Source organism: Homalodisca vitripennis, chromosome X, assembly GCF_021130785.1.
Source record: "Homalodisca vitripennis isolate AUS2020 chromosome X, UT_GWSS_2.1, whole genome shotgun sequence".
Taxonomy (NCBI): Eukaryota; Metazoa; Arthropoda; class Insecta; order Hemiptera; family Cicadellidae; genus Homalodisca; species Homalodisca vitripennis.
Window position 1 is genome coordinate 42079416 of NC_060215.1, and position 23839 is coordinate 42103254.

Consider the following 23839-nt stretch of genomic DNA (forward strand, 5'->3'; position numbering starts at 1 on the left):
GAAGTGGACTGAGGAGTGTAGGACGTGAGGAACGAGCGGAGCCCTGAGTAGGGGAAGAGGCGGGTAATGGTGGGATAGCTCGCCAGTGGAGGGGAAGTGTAAGATAGCGGCCCAGTGATGTACTACTCTAGGAAGAAAAGTTAGCCCAGTAGGTATTCACAAATTTATAACAAAAATGTTTACTAAGTATATAAAAATTGTAAAATACACATTGTTATAACGGTACGTAACACGTTTTACTAAACTTACGGTACTTAAATACTATGAAATTGGCGCTTTACGTATATATCACGAGAAATTATGTTTTTAGTAAGGCGCGTATGGTACGGTGTTTACTGCGAAAGAGATATAGACAGCCGCTTGGTGAATGGCGTGCGGCTGACGCATGCGCAGAGAAGCCTATCCCCCTCTTCGCCCTGCCACGTGGTGCAGTACAGTCACAGGTCGCATTCGTTTCGTTCAGTCTGTCTTCTGCTGCTCGTTCTGTTTAGTAGTGTCTGACAATTGTGATTGTTTTGTTTATGTGCGACAGTACGTTGTATTATTTTACCAATTAGTGATGGCTGATCAAGGCAACGAACTATTTAGTTCAAAATTAGTGAATAAGGTTAAAAAGAGCCAAACTCGAGAAATAGTATCTAATGTAGCAAAATTTATGAAAGCCGAAGCCGATGCTGACCGGTTTTTGATTGACGTTAAGGCTAGGGACACACAGTCCCGGTTACCGGGATGCCGACCACCGGGTTTCCGGTAAACGGTTTGTTGTGTGCTGGCCACACAGTCCCGGCGATAAACACCAAATTGTCTCTCAGTTAACCTTTGAGTGTTGTTCGGAACGAATCATGCTATCCAAAGTGAAGTTAGTTTGTTGTTTAGAGGCTCTAAATGAATTACCAAAACAACGAAATAGGGTACATTGGGTTCATCCATTCAATGTAGATGCTAAAGCTGAAAAATGTTCCATAACGCTGGAATACCGTGGACACATTCTATAAATTTGTCTGTATCAAACATTATCGCAACTTTACACTACCCTCGACAGTAAAACACGATACACAAACCAGCAGCACACCACAACAGCTACACCACTGACACACAGACTTGACTGGAATCGGGACCCGGCGGCCGGCACTGTGTGAGCACGCACGACAGATATCAAGTGTTTTGTATTGCCAACCCGATTTTCACCGGCTGCAGGGCTCCCGGTCGCCGGTAGCATGCTTGGGCTAGGGACACACAGTCCCGGTTACCGGGATGCCGACCACCGGGTTTCCGGTAAACGGTTTGTTGTGTGCTGGCCACACAGTCCCGGCGATAAACACCAAATTGTCTCTCAGTTAACCTTTGAGTGTTGTTCGGAACGAATCATGCTATCCAAAGTGAAGTTAGTTTGTTGTTTAGAGGCTCTAAATGAATTACCAAAACAACGAAATAGGGTACATTGGGTTCATCCATTCAATGTAGATGCTAAAGCTGAAAAAATGTTCCATAACGCTGGAATACCGTGGACACATTCTATAAATTTGTCTGTATCAAACATTATCGCAACTTTACACTACCCTCGACAGTAAAACACGATACACAAACCAGCAGCACACCACAACAGCTACACCACTGACACACAGACTTGACTGGAATCGGGACCCGGCGGCCGGCACTGTGTGAGCACGCACGACAGATATCAAGTGTTTTGTATTGCCAACCCGATTTTCACCGGCTGCAGGGCTCCCGGTCGCCGGTAGCATGCTTGCCAGTCTGGACCGGCACGCTTTGTGCCGCACAGCACCGGCATTGTGTGTGCGCTCTTCAACAAACTACATGTTCTCATCAATCCCGGCCGGGATGCCGATCACCGGCATCCGGTAACCGGGACTGTGTGTCCCTAGCCTTGCCGGTCTGGACCGGCACGCTTTGTGCCGCACAGCACCGGCATTGTGTGTGCGCTCTTCAACAAACTACATGTTCTCATCAATCCCGGCCGGGATGCCGATCACCGGCATCCCGGTAACCGGGACTGTGTGTCCCTAGCCTAAGAAAGTTAATGCGAGAGTAAGTGCTGCCACTGGAGTTTCAGAAAGGACAGTGACAAGGATTAAAAGCGAGAGGAAAAAAGTAGAAGAATCTGGCACATCTTTCGAAACGCCAAATAAAAATAGAATCTTACCTAAAAGAGTGACGGGGTTAGACGACTTTAATTTGGGTGTTGTCAGGCGTATTGTGGATAATTTTTACCTCATTGAAAAACAACTTCCTACTTTAAAAGGTATACAAGAAAAAATGCGATCAGACATTAATTTTACAGGCTCTAAAAGCAGTGTAAGCCGCATCTTGCGACAAATGGGCTACAAGTGGAGGAAAACCAAAACAAACAAAAAGATATTAATGGAGACTCAAGATATTTCCTACAAAAGATTTGTGTTTTTGAAAAAGATTTCTCAATACAGAGTTGAGCAACGTGCAATTATTTATACAGATGAATCATATATTGATTCAACACACGTCTCCAAAAAAGGCTGGTCGGATGATTCCACAGCGGGTTTAGCTGTCCCGTTAAGCAAAGGAAACCGCCTGATATTTTTACATGCCGGGGGTGAGATGGGTTTTATAAAAGACTGCTTAGTTATGTGGCAGGCAAATCACAGAAAAGGAGACTACCATGATAATATGAATCATGAAAATTATAAAAAATGGTTGACAGAAAAATTGATTCCAAACTTACCGCCTAGGAGCGTTCTAATTATTGACAACGCTTCCTATCACAACGTGGAAATTGACAAAAGTCCTACTTCAAATTCAAGGAAATGTGATATGCAAGCATGGTTACTTGAAAAAAATATTCCATATTCACACACTATGTTAAAGGTAGAACTTTATGAGATTATAAAAGCTAACAAACCAGCCTACAAAAGATATGTTATTGATGAGCTTTTAGGTGAAAAAGGACATGTAGTCCTTAGACTACCTCCTTATCATCCAGAACTAAATGCCATCGAATTTATCTGGGCTGAAGTAAAAAATTGGGTTGGTGCTCACAATGTACGTTTTAAAATGGATGAAGTAAACAAATTGGTAAATGATAAATTTGAGTCTATAACGGTTGATACATGGAAAAAAATATGTGAACATGTAAGGCAAAAGGAATTAGAATTTATAGGGAATCAAGAACCAATTGAAAATGTTATCGAATCTTTCGTTATTAATCTTGGTGAGGATTCAAGTGAAGAAGACGACTTCCTGGAATCTGAGGACAGCAATGCCGCAGATGGAGATATGTCCGGAATCGAAGAGCTGGGCGATTAAATTACATGGTATGATTTTATTATTGTATCACATAAATAACTGTAAATGTAAGCGATTAAGTAAAACGCCTAATTTACACTTTTATAAGTTTTTGTTTGATGTTTTATTGTTTTTAAATATCACATTTAATTAGTAAGAATGTGCTGTAAAATACATGGTTAAAACTTTAAATCATTACAAGGGTTTGCTAATGAAAACCGGTAGGCTAAAAAAACCCTTTTATGTAATTGAAACTATTTCTAGAATTATGGCTGTAAAACCCCGTATCTAATAGTATGTGGAGTAAATTAATAACAGTATACGTCAAATTATATTAAATTATCGCAGTTGTCAGAATTCATGCTTAAGCTTGACTATAAGGAGTTTGGAACCGGCAAAGAACAGAGTGGACTGTACATACGTCTTACCGAGACGGCACGGGAGGGGAAATGTAGGGGGAGAAGTCTGAGTCTCTCGCTCGCTTCCCTCCCTACGCGCCAAGCAAGGTGCTACGGTCTAGCAGCGAACTAAGCGTCTGCCGTCCCCACCACTGAAAATCCGGTTTTAACTGCTTTCTCTGCTCAAGGTCAGGGCCCGCCTCGTTCCTCACGGCCAAGTTTCTCTTAGGAACTGAGTGCAAAGGGTTAACGTGTCGAAGTTTGTTCTCTGTGTGTGTCAGACGTAGGGTAAATATTTGAAAGCTTAATTAATAATCACGTTCACATTTTGTTGTTACATTAAAAAAGAAAATGAATAGTTTGTGTACAGATTGGGCCAAAGAAGCTGCTCAGCAGGAAAAATTACTCCAAAGGGTAAGTTATAGAAACTAACCTCACTTGACTACAACATGCCCAAAATTAAAAACATTTACTGCATTTTAAAGCATAGCATGATTATTTTGCGACCATTAAGTAACATGTTACAAAAACCCTTAACACAAATATTATGAACAAGTGTTCTCTTCAAATGTCAAGTCCTACAACAAGGTTATGCAATATAAACATAAAGAAACCAACTTATTATGTTTATGAAAGTGTCCAAGTCAATTTAACACCGGAACCAGATGTGTGTAAAGAAACAACATATTGATTATTTACCAGTGTGAAACTTCTAATGGAGTTCTGTCCCATTTCCCCACTACTTGCCGAAGCAAGATAAGAAAGTGGCGGATGACAGTCATTGAAACCTATCCTATAAACTTACAAATGTAATCTGTTCGGTAAATAAAACAATCTACTGGTTGGCACATTACATAACTAGCTATAAATTTAACATTTGTAACTAAACTGTAAGTGGCTGGAACAAAAAAAACATAAAAGTTACTAAATTATAGTTGGCTATTTTTGGCAGCAACATTGAAAATATAACGAAGAATTTTAGATTTGCATATTGATACTTTAGCTTGTACTTGAAAATACAAAACAGCTCCAGCAAGATACATATACTACGTGAAAGTACGTAATCATTGGCAATTTCAAACTGGTGATTATCATAGATCCAACACCTAACTTAGTGTAAAAATAGATAAATAAAATGCTTTATTATATTATATATTGTATATTATATTGTATTTTTGCATTATATGATGCAACATCCACTATTTTATAACATGGTCCAATTGCGGATGTTTTTTGTGCATTTTTTTGAGTTCCTGAGATACATCCAAATTAAGGTTTTTTATGTTCTGGTCATTTTCAAAGCGTTACCATACTCCTAAACAAGACAAGCTGTAGTAACTGAGGCTGCAGTTTAATAAGTGGCCACCAAGATAATCGAATTGGTGATATGATTTTTATACTACTGAAGAATGAGAAACCAAAATGTTGTACCAAACTATGTTATTGGTAGTTCAAATTATAGTATAGTTTATCAATGCTTGTATGTCTAAAAAAGTAACAATTTAATTTTGAATTAAAAACTGTGTCCTTATTAAAATTTAACAAACAAATCAGTTTAAAACTCAGCTTACTCCCTATTATTTTGAAGGATACATATAAGAGTATGTATGAGAGCTTGTGACTTAATGACTTTAAACAATATTGTAATTTAAATACATTAAAAAGAGATAGGAATAATTAATTGTTAATAACTATAATGTTAGAATGCTTTATTTTAAAGTTTAGGTATATCTAATTAATAATTTGGCTTAATTGGAAAATGTATAGCCTGTTTTAGAAACAACATATTTTTCTGTGACGTAATATTTCATCAATGAAAGGTAAATTATAAACATGAATATTATATGGAAATAGACTAGTCTTTAATATTAAATCTTAGCTAGTTGGCAACAGTCAATAGGCCAATACCCGTATAATTTTTCAATTTGTTATTTTTTGCATAAAAAATTTAAAATTATTCACATTTAATACTTTTAAACCTTTTTAGTGCCACAGGCCGCCCCATATCAGGATTCGCATATTTTTCTGAAAATATTCGTGCTAGATGTACTGGAGTTATGTTGTGACCCTTTTCCACTTTATTTAGAACAGAATGTTGTATGCTATTCCATCCAACTGCAATTATGTCAGATGAAAAGGCTGAAATATGCAACACTGCAATAACACTCCTTTAACCTATTATATTTCATAAAGATAATGTCAAATAAAACAATGTTTGTTTGACAGCAGTGTTTTTATCTATATTATTGAAATGTTAGCTTATGTACTAACATTTGAGGACAAAAAATATAATTTTAATGAATAAAATTAATTACTTGCTATTTACAGTGCTGGTGCATGTAATGGGCCACTACTAACTGGTTTTTTAAACTGTCATTATTAATTTTACCAAATGCATTCAAGCTCCGCAAAGTAAAATATTTGAGCTTCATGAAAGACTAAGTATGCCTGACCAGAAAAATTATATTGTAGTGACACATGTAAGTTTTCTAATAATGTTGACAATAGACACAGTGCCAACCTTATACCTTTTGTTAAAAATGGCTTAGTTTTCAAGGGAATCAGAAGGAAGATACCCAGTTAATATATGGTCTTTTTTGTTAATCTCACAATAAATTTAAGGATTTACTGCTGGTTTTGTTTACTTTGTTTTACTATCAAGAATCCTTAACAAGGAGGTTAGTGCTAAGTAGTATAGTGAAAGTTTGGAGGTTGAATACCACATGTTTAATGTAGTAATGTATTTTTACAGCTAGAGAAAATAAACATATCTCCAGGACAAAATTCTCATCCCAAACAACCCAGCCAGCAGAAAATGCCTGCTGAAGGATCGTCAAAACCCGGTAGTGTCAGCAGCTCAGAGAATGATTCTGTAGAGCTGTCCAAGGCAGAGGCGTCGTTACTTCAGAAGGTTGTAAGAAAAGGATTAATAGTCTCAAAACATGACCTAGAAGTCCAAAGAAAAGACCCTACTTCTCCGCTGTATTCAGTAAAAACATTTGAAGCCCTTCACTTGTAAGTTACACAGTCTGCATTGTAGTAGTATTAGCATTGCTTTAAAAAATTTGTCTTTCTTGTCTTTTAAAAAAGGCTATGTATTATTTAAGTAACATTTAAAAAGTTACTAGAATAGAAAGTTTACAGTTAAAATTAGTTTGCTTAAACATTGGAAGAGAGTTTTAAATATTTTCAGTGTATTCGCAATCACAATAATGGATTTTGTGAATTTTTTATCTTACCTAAAATACATGTAATATGCTAAACATTCATTCACTTTTTTATCTAAGAACATTGCAATTGTCATTGTTGTTTTGGTAAAAGAAATAACACTTTTGCTAACTGCCACTGTTCTATAATTAAGATGTATCATTCAGATGGTTCAATTCAAAAAGAGGGAAATATAGATTTGCTATTTTGTTTTTCGACTCGGAATTCTCCACCCATACTTGTAAAATTTGAGAATAAAAATGTTATAATATGAGTATGTTTCCATTGACAGACCAAGTTAATTTGTTCCAAGCGTTATACACTTATAATATGCTTGAAATCGGAAATGATCAATCTTGTACATAAAGGTTTATAAATCATAAATAAAGCCTATTTTAATGTTAATAAACGTTTTTAACTTGACAGTGATCTTATATAAACAATTTATTAGAACAACAATTATGACTAGTAATTTTGTTTCACATAATCCAATGAAGATTTATCTCAATTTGTTGATTTCACTATTACTTTGTATGCTACCTCACATACTGATATTAGCATACATTGTTCTGTTGTAGAAAACCCCAACTACTTAAAGGTGTCTACGAAATGGGATTCAATGCTCCTTCAAAAATTCAAGAAATCGCCTTACCTACTTTACTTGCTGACCCGTAAGTAAGATGTTTAACTTATGTTTTCCTTGTTTCATTTCAATGGAAAGAAAATATTTATGTCATTTATATAACATCAGGTGATTACTGCACGGACAATAAGTAATATTCATGGCTCATACATTACAATAGTTTAATACTATGTCGGGAAGTAGGTGTTTTCTCGATACACTTGTGAGATAGTGTTGCACAAAACACTTCCCAGGCAAGTAGTATGTATAGATTTATTGTTATTCTGCATGAGGAGACAGGAATTAATTGTAACAGGTCAAATTACTACATTTGAATATTCGCGGGGAATTGGCAGACTGTGACGTCAGTGAATCGGCAGACTGTGACCTCAGTGAATCACATGTTGTCGGAATTGAAGTTTATTTAACTAATAACGAAGAAATTTATTGAACTTTATACGGGAAAAGATTTGATTAATTAAAATAAAGTAAACATAACCAAAATTCGTGTTTTACAAAAACACTAAATAGAATTACGCAGAAAAGCCAATTGTGGGATGAATAACTTGTATATTGATGACGTCATAAAGCACATGTTGCTAAAAATTTAAATAAAAAGCTCTGAAAAAATAATAAAAAGAAAATAGAAAGACTAAAATTGATTAATTATAGTAAACGTGATAAATTTCGACAATTATAAGAAAAGAATCAAATTATATTTATTCGTGAAGACGCTGATTTGAACGAGAGAGGGGATGAGTATTGTTTTGAGTCGGTATCCGTAGTTTTATACGGAGATTCATTCTTCTCGCACCAGACTTGAAGCAAGGAGGTTGTGTTGATTCTCCTGGGATAGTAGTGATCTGTTGTATAGTGTATTGGAATTTAATCAAGGATGGGATATTGTTTTAGACTTTTAAATTATCAAAGCATTGCAAGGTGAGTGAAATTATAATATGTGTTGAGAGTGTGACATTTAATAAATTAATCTCATGGTCACTTGGTTTGACTTTTCTTTGAATATCCCTTTTATAAAAAGTGTGATGGAGTGATATAAAATTTTGTAATCATTACTTAACATATTTTAAAACCCTGAGATACACACAGACTTGTTGTTGGTGATAACACCAGAAACATTCAAATTTAATAAGTTTTAAGAAGTACCAAGGGAATACAGCTAGCATTAGGCAAGATGGCGACCAATACCATGATGAGCAACATGGTACAACAACGTGCCTCTGGTGAGACAAAAAGGCGTACAACTACATGGTGAGTCAACAACTCTAAAGAACCGACTCACAATAAATTGACACAACCACGTCGAGGGGATCCGCAGCCCGCAGCAAATTGACGCAGTCAAGGTAAAGGGCTTTCAGCAAATTATCGTGGGCGTGACACACAGCAAATTACCGCAACCTGGGGCTGACTCTCTTCAAATGACGCTGCCAAAGTGGGGCTGACTCTCTTCAATTGGCACCAGAATGTGGGACACTCAGCAAAATGGCGCACCAACTGGAGGGCTCCAACTTCCACAACTAATTTAAGTAGGTTAGTGGTAGCATATTTTAGACTAAGTGAAAATCACTGTTTTTATATAATTGTATTTTCAGGTGTGTGTCTAGAAGAAGTATGATAAGTTATTGTTAGTCTATAAGTTTGATAACTTTGAACACAACCTAGTTATAATATAAATTGGTAAAATTGTGCTGGTAGGCTAGTAAAACAAAAATTAGGCCTAAAATTAATAATAGAAATTTTCAAATTAAACATAGGCTACAAAATGGAAGGCGAACAAAATAATGAAGAGCCCGCACCAATATTTAGACCAGTAGAAATAGATCTTCATAGCTCAGGAGATGCAGGGTTTTAAGGTTGGTCATCCCCTAATACAGTAGAACATGAGGTGTCGATAAGAGATGACAGAAATTCATTAGAGAATGAGGTTAGCAGAGTCAGTAGTCCAGTAGGAGTTGATAGGGATGAAGGTCTTATTGCATTCATGAGGACTATGATGAATAGTCTGAATGAAAAGATGGATAAAAATAATGAGGAGTTAAAGAAAACTAATGAGGAATTAAGGAGGGACTTGAATGAAAAGATGGATAAAAATAATGAAAAGATGGATAAAAATAATGAGGAGTTAAAGAAAAATAATGAGGAATTAAGGGATCTGAATTATAAAATAGATCAGAATAATGAGGAACTAAAAACGGAAATTCAAAGAAGTAATGAGCAGTTAAAACGAGACATGGAACAGATGAGAGGTGAGTTAAACAATAAAATAGTAGAGATTACGGAGGCTATGAGAGTAGAGATAAATAAAGACTTAAAGAACTTGGAGGAGGGGGTCAGACTTGAAATAAACGAACAAGCTGAGAAAAACAAAGGTGAGAGGAGTAAACTTAAAAGTCAGGTTAGAGGAGAGATTACTACGGAGATAAAGAAATTAAAAGATAAAAGAGAAGAAGATATGAGGGAAATTGAGAAAAGGTTTGTACATATTGAGGATGATAAAAAGAAAATAGATCAAAGATTAGAGAAGATAAATAAGAGATTTAAAACAAGATTAGATGAATTAAATGGTAGGGTAGATAGGGACAGAGCTAACTTAGAACTTGACCAGGATACAGAAAATGGTAAGGCGAGTAGGGATGTAGAAAACAAGTCAGTAACGGGCAGTAGTTTACAGGAAATAGAGGACATGGGAAATAGGGTAGAAAAATCCCTGAATAAGAGATTGGATGAAACTTTAGGTAGGTAAATTAGAAAACAAACAAACACAACTAGAGAATATGATGAGAAATCAAAGCATGGTGGGTATGAGAATAAGCCAACCAGCAAACGCAGAAATATTCTTATTGGAATTTGATCCAATAAAAAATAATGTACATCCTATGGAATTTTTGGAAGCTTGTAAAAAATATATAGAGAAAAATGGAGAAGGATGGGACTTCCAGGTATTGATAATTTTAAAATATATGAAAAATGAAGCAGGAAAGTGGGGACGACAGCATATAAATAATTGGAAAAACTTTGAACAATTTTATAGGAGTTTTAAAGGGAAATATTGGTCCATAGGAGAACAGAAAAAATTTGAAAAAGAACTAATGGGTAACGGTACATATAGGGTTGGATTTGATAATCTAGTAACCTATGTATTGGAATTTTATAATAAAAGCCAGTATTTAGAAACTAGAATTGACATGGGAACATTCCTAGCATATATAAGCAAACATGTTCCTAGAACCATAAGTAGTGCAATTGCTGCAGCCCAAAATGTTGAAAGATCAGAAGATCTAGAAAATCTGTTGAATCAACTTAATATACTGAATAGTGACACATATAGAAGTTATGACAGATCATTTGATATGAGAAATGAGACAACACTCAATAAAAATGTAAATCAATACAAGAATTTAGGACCTAGAGATACACCATATAGAGGGACACAAGTTAGAGGGAATATTAGAGGAAATAATTTGACTAGAGTAGGCTCATACTACAATAGGGACACATATAATAGGGAGAGAGTAGAGTTTGAGAATGATAGGAGAAGACAAAGTAATAATAGGGGTAGAGATACAAATGATTATGGAAAGGAGAAAGAAAGGTATGAAAACAACGAAACGAGGCATCAGAGAGATCAATATGAATATACAAGGGGAAGAGGAAGTATGAGAGGTAATAGATGACTAGAGGAAAACAGGATGGAAAACAAATGGGTAGGACAGGCTAGAATGAAGGAAACGATTGAGAAAAAGGAACCTAATTTTGAGGGATACCAAATGATAGGAGATTCTCAACTTAGGAGATTTGGGGAGAAAATAATGAATTTAAGAGGTGAATATAGAGAGAAAGGAGGAAAGAGAATTAACTTATGCATAGGAGGTCAGACAATTGAACAGTTGACCAGAGAGTTAAAACATTCAAATAATTTAGAAAAACAGCTAATAGTAATGATAGGTACAAATGATTTATTAAGGGATAAAGAAGTAAAAAGCATTTGTAATGATTATGACAAACTAGTAGAGGTTTTACTCGAGAAAGGTGATGAAATAATCTTGGTAACAATTCCACCCATACCAAAGTTAGGTGAGAATGACAGATATCATTTAAATAAACTTGAGAGAATGAATGAACATATAAAAAGTAAAGAAAATAATGAAAAAGTTACAGTTTTAGAAGTGGCAGAGAAGTATTATGATAACTATGATAGTACAGATTGTAATGTGAAATTATATGAAAAGGAAATATTTTATAAAGGAAAATGGTGTGAAGATTTAATACATCTGAATAAAGAGGGTCTAACAATTCTAGCAAATGAGCTTAGAAATCTGATAAGATCAGATAAGAAAAAATCCGGACTAAGACTAGGGGTGAATACAGCTTTTATACCATAGAATGACATTTTTGATGAATTGACCAATGAAGATAATTATAATAAAATTCCCATAAAACCAGTAGCATAAGCACTACCTGAGATACTTGGAAGAATAAATAAAGAGGAGTATCACATGATAATAGATTTAGGAAGCCAGGCGACAATAATGTCAGAAAAGTATTATAATGAGATAAAAGAAAGAAGTGTACTTGAAATTTTAGAGCTGCCGGTAACAAATTTGAGTATAATAGGAGTAACAGGTATTAGAAGTAAAAAGATTGATAAACAGGTCATGATAGAGGTGGAAATAGAGAATAAAGTATTTCAAATAAATTTTCTAGTAGTTAAAGCAGTGAACTTGGGAATAATACTAGGATGTGACTTCTTAAGAGAACACAATGCAAAAATTGACTTTGAACATGGTGAGATAAAGTTGGAGGTAGATAAAGAAATATTAAATGTTGAATTTACTGAATCAAACAGTGAATCAGAGGATATAGTCAATGGTATAAAGTTAATTAGGTGCAATTACATAAATACATTAGTAAGTGAAGATGAGCTGAAAAATTCTTGGAACAACATAGAATTTCTATGTAAAACACATACAGAAAATATGAAGGATAAAGTTAATGATGAGAAGGATAAACAGGTTTTAGAAATATTAGAACATTGTGAAGTAAAGGAAAATGAAGATTTAAATAAATTAAAAAGTATACTGATGAAAAATAAAGATATTTTTTCAGATGAACCAGGTTGTATAAAGAATTATGAGGCCAAATTAAATATAACAAATGAAAAGCCATTTGTAGGAAGATCCTATCCAATACCTTATTCAAAGAGGGAAGGTGTAAGAAAGGAAATAGAAAATATGTTGAAAGGAGACATAATAGAGGAGTATGATAGTCGTCCATATTCTAACCCATTGGTGTGTGTAGTTAAAAAGGATCTGTCATTGAGAATATGTCTAGATAGTAGGAATTTGAATCAACACATAATACCAGATAGGGAATCACCAATAAACATAGATGATGTATTAAAAAAGTTTATAGGAGTCAAATATATGACATCGTTAGATTTATCACAGGGATTTCTACAAACACAATTAAGTAAAGAGTCCAGAAAATATGTAGCGTTTGTCTTCGAAGGGAGGAATTTACAATATAAAAGACTACCATATGGTTTGAATGTTAGTACTGCGTTGTTCATTAAAGGGTTAAACAAAGTATTGGGTCATGATTTGACAGAATTTGTAACTACATATGTGGATGATATATTAATCACTTCAAACACATATGAAAAACATTTAAAACATATAGACCAGGTCTTAAGTAGATTAAAAGAAGAGGAATAACAGTCAAATTAAAGAAATCACAATTTTTAAGAAAAGAGATAAATTATTTAGGATACATTATTTCAGCTGAAGGAATTAAAATGGATAAAAATAAAATTGAACAGATAGTGAATTTCAAACGACCTACAAACATAAAAGAACTACAAATGTTTAATGGATTATGTTTGTATTATGCAAAGTTTCAAAGACATTGTGGCTATTTAATAGGACAGTTAAACCATTTATTGAGTAATAAAATAGAATGGAAGTGGACAGAAAAGGAAGAAAAGGCATTTGGACAAATTAAAACAGAATTTTTAAATGCAGTCATTTTAAAACATCCAGATTTTAACAAACCATTTTATTTAAATACAGATGCAAGTGATCTTAACATTAGTGGAATATTATATCAGTTAGATGAAATCAATGAGGAACAGGTGATATCATTTTAAAGCAAGGCTTTAACACAAGCGCAAAAATTTTACACGATCACAGAAAAGGAACTGTTAGCTGTAGTATTAACTTGTAAAAAATTTAGATCATATTTAATAGGACATCCCAGAGTGATAGTGAGAACAGATCATAAAGCATTGACATTCTTAAAAAGTTGTAAATTAACAAATGGTAGATTGTTGAGATGGGCTTTAGCATTACAAGAGTTTAATCTTGAAATAGAATTTGTTAAAGGGAAAGAGAACATTCCAGCAGACATACTGTCAAGGATTACACAGAAGGATAGTCAGAATTCAGTAGAAAAAGACAGTATTAAGGTTTTGTACAACAAAGTTGATTTAGGTTTTAAAGATAGTGAGATAAAGGAAATATTAAAGAATCTAGATAAAAAACAAGAACAGGATGAGTATTTGAGAAATATAAAAAATATCTTAAATGACAGCGAAGGAGTTCATTATGGAAAAATAAATAAAATATTTATGGAGTATAGAGGAATAATTTTTAAGAGAAAGGATGAAAATAGTGATGTATGGAAAGTATGTATTCCAGAAGGTATTAAAAAGGATTTAGTTAATTTTACACATTTAAAGTATGGACATTTAGGAGGTCATAAAATATTTAATATACTTAAAGAGTATTGTATTTTCAAGAATATGGAAAGAAGTGTAAAGGAACAGTTAAAAAAGTGTATATTGTGTCAAAAGAGTAAACATGGGAATGTAAGACAAGAAGGTAGGCAAATGAATATAAATCTCAGAATGTACTAGACTTGGTGTCAATAGATTTGATAGGTCCATTACCAAAGGGAAGAGGAAATGTACAATATATATTAACAATGGTAGATGTTTTTTCAAAATTTGTGAAACTATATGCCATAAAGAAACCAAACAGTAGAAGTGTATTAAGTAAAGTAACTAAAGAGTTTATACCTCAAGTAGGAAAAATGAAAGCAATAGTCAGCGACAATGGTCCATGTTTTAATTCAAATTTGTGGAACACAACTCTTAATAACTTAGATATTAAAGTTTATCACAGTACACCTTATCACCCACAAAGTTCAATAGTGGAAAGGACAAATAAAGAAGTAAATAAAATTTGTAAGATTTATTGTCATAAAAGACACACTCAATGGCCTGACATTCTGTTATTTGCTGAACATGTGTTAAACAATTCAGTACAGGACACCATTGAAGCAATACCATATGAAGTAATGTTTGGAAGAAGATCTGATAATTTTCTAAGTAAAATAATTAAATTTCCAATTGAATGTAAATTTAATCATTTGAATAAAATTAGAATGGTAAGGGAAAACTTAATAAGTAAGGCAGAAAAAAGGAATAAAAGACATGATGAGAAATTAAATCCAATTAAGTATAGAATAGGTGACAAAGTATTAGTAAAAAACCATATTTTATCAAATGCATTAGATAAGAAGATTAAAAAATATTTCTTACTTTATGAAGGACCATATGTAATTGCAGGCATTAAAAGAGAAAATGCATATGCATTAACCAGACTAGACAATAATGAATTCTTTGGGATCCGTAATGTAAGGGAACTAAAGAAGTTCATAGAATAAGAGTATGAAAACTCTTCAAGTGTGAATGACCATACTAATGCTGAATGAAAGCATTTTATTGTATAACTGACAATAATAGTCAGATTAGTATAAGATTGTATAAATATTTAGAATAAGATGTAACAAGGATAATGTAATATAGTATATAGCGTATGTAATATGTTTCCAGTAGGAGATGACAATATAAGGATATTACAATATTGTTTATCAGTAAGAATATATTTAGGATTTTTACAAGGTATTTGTGTATTATTATAAATTTTGAGTGTATAATCTAATAGAGTTAACTTGTATTGAACATTATGTTATGTGAAATGGACACGTTAAACATTATATTCAAAACGTATAGAGGTTACATGTATTCAATTTAAAAATATTTAAAACTTTAGTATTTGTGTAAACATTTAATACATTGTAATTTGTGTAATATGATTGTAAGCTTTGCTTTGATATTTTACTTTCTTTTAAATGAATACTCTTATAGGTGTTAACAAAATTATCAAGAAATTTAAATAATAGCTTAATTGGACAAAAATGTAAAAGATTTAATTGGAGGAGAAATATAAATTGATAACAAATATGTGATCAATTTATATTTGGGGGTTATGTAACAGGTCAAATTACTACATTTGAATATTCGCGGGGAATTGGCAGACTGTGACGTCAGTGAATCGGCAGACTGTGACCTCAGTGAATCACATGTTGTCGGAATTGAAGTTTATTTAACTAATAACGAAGAAATTTATTGAACTTTATACGGGAAAAGATTTGATTAATTAAAATAAAGTAAACATAACCAAAATTCGTGTTTTACAAAAACACTAAATAGAATTACGCAGAAAAGCCAATTGTGGGATGAATAACTTGTATATTGATGACGTCATAAAGCACATGTTGCTAAAAATTTAAATAAAAAGCTCTGAAAAAATAATAAAAAGAAAATAGAAAGACTAAAATTGATTAATTATAGTAAACGTGATAAATTTCGACAATTATAAGAAAAGAATCAAATTATATTTATTCGTGAAGACGCTGATTTGAACGAGAGAGGGGATGAGTATTGTTTTGAGTCGGTATCCGTAGTTTTATACGGAGATTCATTCTTCTCGCACCAGACTTGAAGCAAGGAGGTTGTGTTGATTCTCCTGGGATAGTAGTGATCTGTTGTATAGTGTATTGGAATTTAATCAAGGATGGGATATTGTTTTAGACTTTTAAATTATCAAAGCATTGCAAGGTGAGTGAAATTATAATATGTGTTGAGAGTGTGACATTTAATAAATTAATCTCATGGTCACTTGGTTTGACTTTTCTTTGAATATCCCTTTTATAAAAAGTGTGATGGAGTGATATAAAATTTTGTAATCATTACTTAACATATTTTAAAACCCTGAGATACACACAGACTTGTTGTTGGTGATAACACCAGAAACATTCAAATTTAATAAGTTTTAAGAAGTACCAAGGGAATACAGCTAGCATTAGGCAAGATGGCGACCAATACCATGATGAGCAACATGGTACAACAACGTGCCTCTGGTGAGACAAAAAGGCGTACAACTACATGGTGAGTCAACAACTCTAAAGAACCGACTCACAATAAATTGACACAACCACGTCGAGGGGATCCGCAGCCCGCAGCAAATTGACGCAGTCAAGGTAAAGGGCTTTCAGCAAATTATCGTGGGCGTGACACACAGCAAATTACCGCAACCTGGGGCTGACTCTCAGCATAATTTGTACTGCAATATTAATACCCTGTGTATAGTTTTTAATTGTCAGAAATCAAATGGGGAGTGCAAATTATATTCTTATCTAAATTAGGAGGTCTTTCTCTTTATGTAAGCCATTAGATCATCTAGGTGGGAATTAGGTATTTTTGGTCCTTTGTTATAAACAATAACAATCTAAGCTTTACCTATTTTATTTTTATTAATGATGTGCCGATACATGGAAAACAGTTATTGCACTACTTTTAAGTAATGCTGGCATAAACTAAATCTGTCAACACATTGATTTGTAAAAAATGTATGCATGCACTAAACGATACCCAGTCAAACTAGTAAATTAAACAAGTGTTTTCATCATTACTATTCAGTTGTACAAGAAACATCATGAATATATTTTGAAACTGAGGAATTTTTAAAGTGCTTAACATGTGACACATTGTACAAAACAAGTTGCTGAATGTTTTTCTCTCTAATCTGTCTACATTATCTAGACACATATTCCGTGTCCAGAGCACTGGTGGAATCACTTTGCCTAGACCTCCTATTTATAAACAATACTGTTCCTGCATATTCCAAATTTGATATATATCTTAAAACAATCTTTTTAGTTTAAAACTTGTTCTTAAAATAATAGGTATTAAAAATATTATTCATGAGGGCCAGCAAATATTATGTTATATTTACTAAACACGATTAGAAATGTTAGTACAGGCAGTAACTGTTGCTATTGTAATTTTCTGAAGTAAGGGAGAGAGAAGACTTTTGACTCTATTATCTTATATAATTAAACTTATACTGGTGATTATTTGATTTCAGCCCTCAAAATATGATAGCACAAAGTCAGTCTGGTACTGGTAAAACTGCTGCGTTCGTCTTGGCTATGCTGTCAAGAGTCGATGCTACAAAAAGCCACCCCCAGGTAACGGAAGTTTCATTGATCTTGTGCTTTGTCACGTTACTTTTAGAACTAAATTAATTCTGTAAGTTCTACTTAAATACATTGACCTTTTAAGTGAGGAAACATTACAAAATCTAACAAGGTTTTACCAAAAGAAAGGAATATTTTTTTTAATTGCACACCTGACATAATTAATAATTATATTGATCTTTCAGTTATTGAATAGTTTTATTCCCATTCATGTTTACTTACATGAAAGAATGTTCACTTATTATCAATGATAAACCATTTCAGTAATAATTTTATCAACTGTGATAACTGTTATGGTTTATTTCTAAAGTCTATGTGAATGTTATATTGATATATGAAAAATCTTTTATTATTCAAATTTGTAATGTGTGTGTTTCTTTCTTTCAAGATATTTAAAGTAAAATTCTAATTTGAGAATATACAATTTTAATTTTTAATAAAAATTTTGTTTTATAAAGTGGGATTTATGAATTGAAACTTGTATTTTGCCAGTCATGAAATTATATTATAATTTTATGTTTAAATTATAAACATGCCTTTTCTGTTCTTTGCCTTTTTAACTGTCTGTGAAAATTGTTTATTTTTACAAACATGCTGAGATTATTCATGCCTATGAATGACATGTCAGTCAAGGTATAGCTAGCTCTCCTATTATTCATTAATAAATGTTCATTTTGTACAAAACCGACGGAGAAATAAAATTACTAAATTTGTATTATTAATATTTTAAATATTTGTATTACTGGTATAAGATAATCAAAGATTTTGTGTTATAGTAGATTTGGACTTGATTTCAGGTATTATGTTTATCTCCAACATACGAGCTTGCCATCCAGATTGGGGACGTGGCAATAAGAATGGGACAGTTTTGTCCAGAAATTAAGATTAGGTTTGCCATCAGAGGGGAGAAAGGTATGTTTATGTTTAAATCCATCATAGCAACATTTTAAATACACATCTTCACTTCTGGCTCTGTCTTATCAATGTTCACCTGATGTTGAATATTAAAAAAAATAACCTCAGGAGTACAAAACTGTATTTATTACCATGTTCTGTTGTTTTATTCGTTACTATATGTAAACATTAAATCTCATACCATCGCAAGCCCTTCATTGTGAGAATTCACTCCTATTTATAAAATACCATCATGGTATATTTGTAGTGTTAATATTTAATATTAGTGATAATTTTTAAGTGTGGGCATTTTCAAGCTTTATACTTTAGGTTAAAACAATATAAAAGTAATTCAGGAATTACAGGTGCCTTTTGTTTCATATACCGGGTGTTTGAAATTTAATACACACTAAAGAGATCTAGGATATTATAAGAGATACAGCAACTGTTAAATGGACAAAGTTGTGTGTAATAACAAGACAACAAATCTATATATTTGAGTTAATTATTGGTTTTGTAATTCACTCACTGTGCTCAAAATACTGTTTTTCTCATAAATTGTACTTACTTCATTAACTAGTTATTCAAGTAAAATGTCAAAAGAATTTAATAAAAAAAATTACTACATAAAAACACTTATCCCAACCTGGTGCTGGAGTAAATAAGTCCTTTGTCTTTGATGTTGAAAGGCCTTGTCTAATAAATTTAAAATTATTGGACAATTGAATATCATCTTTTACTGTAATAATTTTTTAGATTAATTTAAATAAGGTTCATTTAATTTTTTTAATAAGGGGTTTAAAGTTTAGTACTTTTCATTGCAAATACAGAATTGTCTTAATCTACTTTAATTCAAATTTACTAGATCTGACAGTGTAAATTGAACAGCCTACTGTTGATCAATAATAATAATTGAATATCATTATTTTTAGGCACAAATACAGCTGTAAAATGTTTTCTGGTTTACTATAAAGGTGCATAATGGTTTTATACACTATTTTATACAGCGTTACTTTTTTTACATTCTTTTTTTGTTCACTGTGTAGCTCATGCATACAGATTCTTATACTCAAAGTATACACACCTGTAGATCATATAGTGTGTGTTAAGCTATAATTAATTAATAAATTGCAAGTATTCAATTTTTAAATCACTCACACGATTTTTCAGTGCCAAAAAGAACGATATTAACAGAACACATCTTAATTGGAACCCCAGGAAAAGTTGTGGACTGGGCACTTAAATTCAGGTTTTTCGATCTCAGCAAGATACGGGTCTTTGTGCTGGACGAAGCAGATGTGATGATTGCCACACAAGGACATCAAGATCAGAGTATCCGCATCAGAAAGTTAGTACAATATTAAACATTAATTTTCAGAATAGCAAAGTAAAAGAATATTTCTTTCTTTATAGACTAAGTAAACATCATAAATAATATGTATATTCTCTTATATATGTTTACACAATAGGTAAAAATAGATTTTCTCAGTTACTTCCCATATGATTCTATACATTTTGTCTTTTTATGAGCTAGTTTCTATCTTACTTTTTGATGTAGTAGTAGCATGGTTACCCAGTGAGATAGACCTGGGTTAGTATTTGTGCAGTGTAATTTTTAGTGAATCAGTTTTTATTTAAATTGAATTATGCTATTTTACACATTTTGAAATGTTACCATTTACAAACATTTAATTAATATGGAAACATTTTTGTAATTTATTTATTTATGCATTGAAAGAAAGGCAAATTTAACTTAAGCTGTCTTTTATACCTGTCCTTACAAGCAGGCCTCTGTGAATATCTTGAGACAAATATAAGCGTACATAAGAGAAAGAGTGAGGGGTTATGGTTTTCCTTAAATGATTAATTCATCCAAATAATTGGATTGCCCTACTAGAACATGAACTGTTATTGTTTAAGGACTGATAAACAAGATTTCTTATATTAGAAGTATTCACTTTTGCTAAATTGTTAATGTTCGCCCATGTATTCTTTTTGACATTAACATAGAACTATTGTATTGTTGGAATCATTTGTACATGAAATTGAAAGAACTCCATGACTACCATATTATTGTTCTTCTGCATACTATATGCACTTTTAAATTACCTCCTTATCTATCTGAAAGGTTTAATTTTATTTCCAAAATCAGTGAATGATCTAATCATAGGGGAGCATCTCTTTTATCCATTCCTGTTGACTTTCTTCATAAATCGTTCACTGTTACTGCCTGCCGACTATGGAATGCTTTTCCTGATGTCATCAGAAATTTTGCCATGTGTTCTCGTTTCAGGATTAGGGTCGCGGAGATGTTGAGTGAGCGATGGGTGTGATGTGGTCTGGGCCACCGGCGGCATACTTTGGGGCTAAATGTGGAAATAATTTGAATGGAGGATTTACTAATTTGTTACACATTTTTAAATCATTATGTTGTAAAATTACTTTAGTTTATTATTGTGCTTTGTTTTTGCTACTATACATAGTGACCTTATGTCTAATACTATTGTTTTAAGTTTTGTTGTCAATAAGTTAATTATAATTAATTATGGTATATTGTTCAGTTATGTTCTATTCAATTAATTTCTGTATTTTTTTAATGGGATAAATAAACTTCATCTCTACTAAAGCCAAGTTTTATTTAATTTTTCTAAATGCCAATCACAAAGTATATCAAGTCTCACTAATCAATATTCAATCACGTTGATCTGTAAGACTTTAACATTGTAATGTTTCACACTAACACAAAGCTATTTATTGTTCGTTTAGCAAAGCCTCCCCAGCCAGTTTTTGTTTAAAAACATCTGGTTTCTGGCTTTCTGTGTACGCACAATAAGTGTCGAACGAGTTGATCTAGAAGGTTGTAATTTTGTGTGAAACTCTACCTCTGCATTACTGTTTTTTAATATAAACATCGGTCCATTGAAGTCTTGATTTCTGTTTCGTTAAAAACTGGCAATGAAAAACACAGAATAAACAAATTATTAAATAGAGTATATTGTGAAGGTTTAATCAAATGACATTTTCAAGTAACTTATCAACACTTGGTGAGGTTGCTCTTGTTGGATTGATTGGTTTCATACAAAGTTTTAACAGTTTAGCTTAAACTGCAATGTTGTTTTTACAACAAGCTAAATGGTGAAGGGTTTTGTTTACAGTGTTCTGTCATAGAAAATTGCATTTAGTGTACTGCTTTGTGATTCCACTTGCTTTGGTCATGGGCTCACTGAGTTGCTTCCTCAAATTGTAGTCACAGAGAGAATAGTTCATTAGATGATGTTAGTTCAGAAGTGCTACTGTAAATATGACATCACATAATGTCAAAGAAACCAATTTGAAGTACCCTACATGGGTCAATCCATTTCAAATCACCCAAAATAAATATAATTTGTTGCTCAACATTTGGAATTTTTCTGATTCTTTTATCATGGATTCCGTATAAGTAGACATTAACAAAACTTTAATATAAAAAATTTAAATTGGTGATGTGGTGAATTTAATGAAAAAACGTTGTGTTCAGAAAATTTAATTGCAGAGTTCAATTTTAGTTGAAAGTGCGCATTAACATGAAATAATGGTAGCATTAGTGTATGTGTCAATACAATCTAGAACCTTAATAGGAAAAAAAACAGAATTAGCTGAAACTAGTAATTTATACTGCGGTGGATATTAAAAAAAAATGTTATATGATGATGCATGGTTAAAGAGCTGAATTGAAATATCTCAAACACAAAAACAAGATATTGTTTTAGAAAATTAGTTATTTCGAAGACAAGATACAGACTTGTAATAAAACTATGGTATGCTGTTTGTTAAAAAAAATTATTTGGATGTTCAACAGTTTTTAAATTGTATTTTTATCTCAGCCTTATTAAGATATAAATCAGCCTACTAAAAACTAAAAAGAAATCTCTTAAACCCTATAAAAAATTACAATAGTTGTAATATAGATTTTCTGTCCTGAAACCATGTTGGTTATAAGTAAATATAAAATAAGTAAATTTTATTTTCAAGCAATTCTGTTATTGATGATATGTAATAAAAATCTATATTATATTATTAACGTAATATAGAGAATCACCACTTTTCTAAGAAATATCTAAAAGGACTATCTTTATAAATATATCCACCAACATAGAAGATTAGTTATTATTGGATTAAACTTGGATTCAAAAATTGGTTACAATATGACCTTTGAACTTTCAGTGCGCTGACAGAACGGTGTCAAATGATGTTCTTCTCATCAACATATGACGAGAATGTGATGGAATTCGCTGAAGCCATTGTGACGAACCCAGTGACGATCAGGCTCAAGAGGGAAGAAGAATCCCTGGACAACATAAAGCAGTACTATGTCGAGTGCAAAAACCAAGATGCAAAGTATGCAGCCATAGCTAACATCTACGGAGTTGCTACGATTGGTCAGGCAATGATATTCTGTCATGTAAGTTCTCCAGTTCTGGTAGACTGGTAACTGGCAAAACTGGCAAAGTCGTATTTTATGATACATTTTTTTCCTTGAGTATGATACCAGATCAAAAGATAATTTAAGAACTCCCAAAATAAGGCTAGATAAATATTATAAAAGCCATAAATACCAGCAATTAAAACTAAGCTTCCTCTTTTTGTTACCTGCAAAACAATTTAAATCAAATACGTCAGAGTGGCTTAAACTTAAGGAATTTTACAATGTTGAGGAGTATATGAAATGTGATATGCTGTAAATAAGGAAAAAATAAGGATACTCCAAAATTTATTATATTTATTTTAATTTTTAGATTTTAATTCCATGTCTTTTTGTGTTCTTAATGTTTTATTTATTTGAATAGATTTAAGTATTTATTATAACAGATATGTCTGGAAACTAGTATATATTTATACGATTTCACTTGAATCAGGATGAAAAATTGTTATTTTGCCGAAGCCTATTGTAATCTTTGGAGTACATAATGGACAATAAAACTTCTGATTTCTGCTCTGAGTACGGACTTTTGCATATTACAAATTAATTTAGGTGTTATTGTGGTATAAATGGTTTTAT

General features: G+C 32.5%; 2 protein-coding genes across 2 annotated transcripts in view; both read left to right on the plus strand.

Annotated features, from left to right (window-relative positions):
* Positions 1-358: 358 nt before the first annotated feature.
* On the plus strand, positions 359-3498 carry LOC124368961. Its single transcript, XM_046826537.1, has 2 exons — positions 359-700; positions 2035-3498. The coding sequence occupies exons 1-2, from the start codon at positions 386-388 to the stop codon at positions 3298-3300; spliced, it is 1581 nt and encodes a 526-aa protein (XP_046682493.1). The 5' UTR covers positions 359-385; the 3' UTR covers positions 3301-3498.
* A 398-nt stretch (positions 3499-3896) lies between these two features.
* LOC124368962 (DEAD-box helicase Dbp80-like) overlaps positions 3897-23839 on the plus strand; it is a 29173-nt gene continuing 9230 nt past the window's right edge. Inside the window, exons 1-7 of the mRNA XM_046826538.1 lie at positions 3897-4091; positions 6430-6692; positions 7463-7555; positions 17796-17898; positions 18705-18819; positions 19972-20149; positions 23005-23242. Of these exons, the coding sequence (XP_046682494.1) occupies positions 4029-4091; positions 6430-6692; positions 7463-7555; positions 17796-17898; positions 18705-18819; positions 19972-20149; positions 23005-23242 (1053 nt within the window). The 5' untranslated portion in view covers positions 3897-4028. The remainder of the gene's footprint in view (positions 4092-6429; positions 6693-7462; positions 7556-17795; positions 17899-18704; positions 18820-19971; positions 20150-23004; positions 23243-23839) is intronic.

Bases quoted from the DNA above. Each gene is read 5' to 3' on its own strand.
- LOC124368961 (XM_046826537.1), top strand. From the start codon at position 386: ATGCGCAGAGAAGCCTATCCCCCTCTTCGCCCTGCCACGTGGTGCAGT. The intron at 701-2,034 runs GCTAGGGACACA...CCCTAGCCTAAG, and splicing joins GGTTTTTGATTGACGTTAAG to AAAGTTAATGCGAGAGTAAG.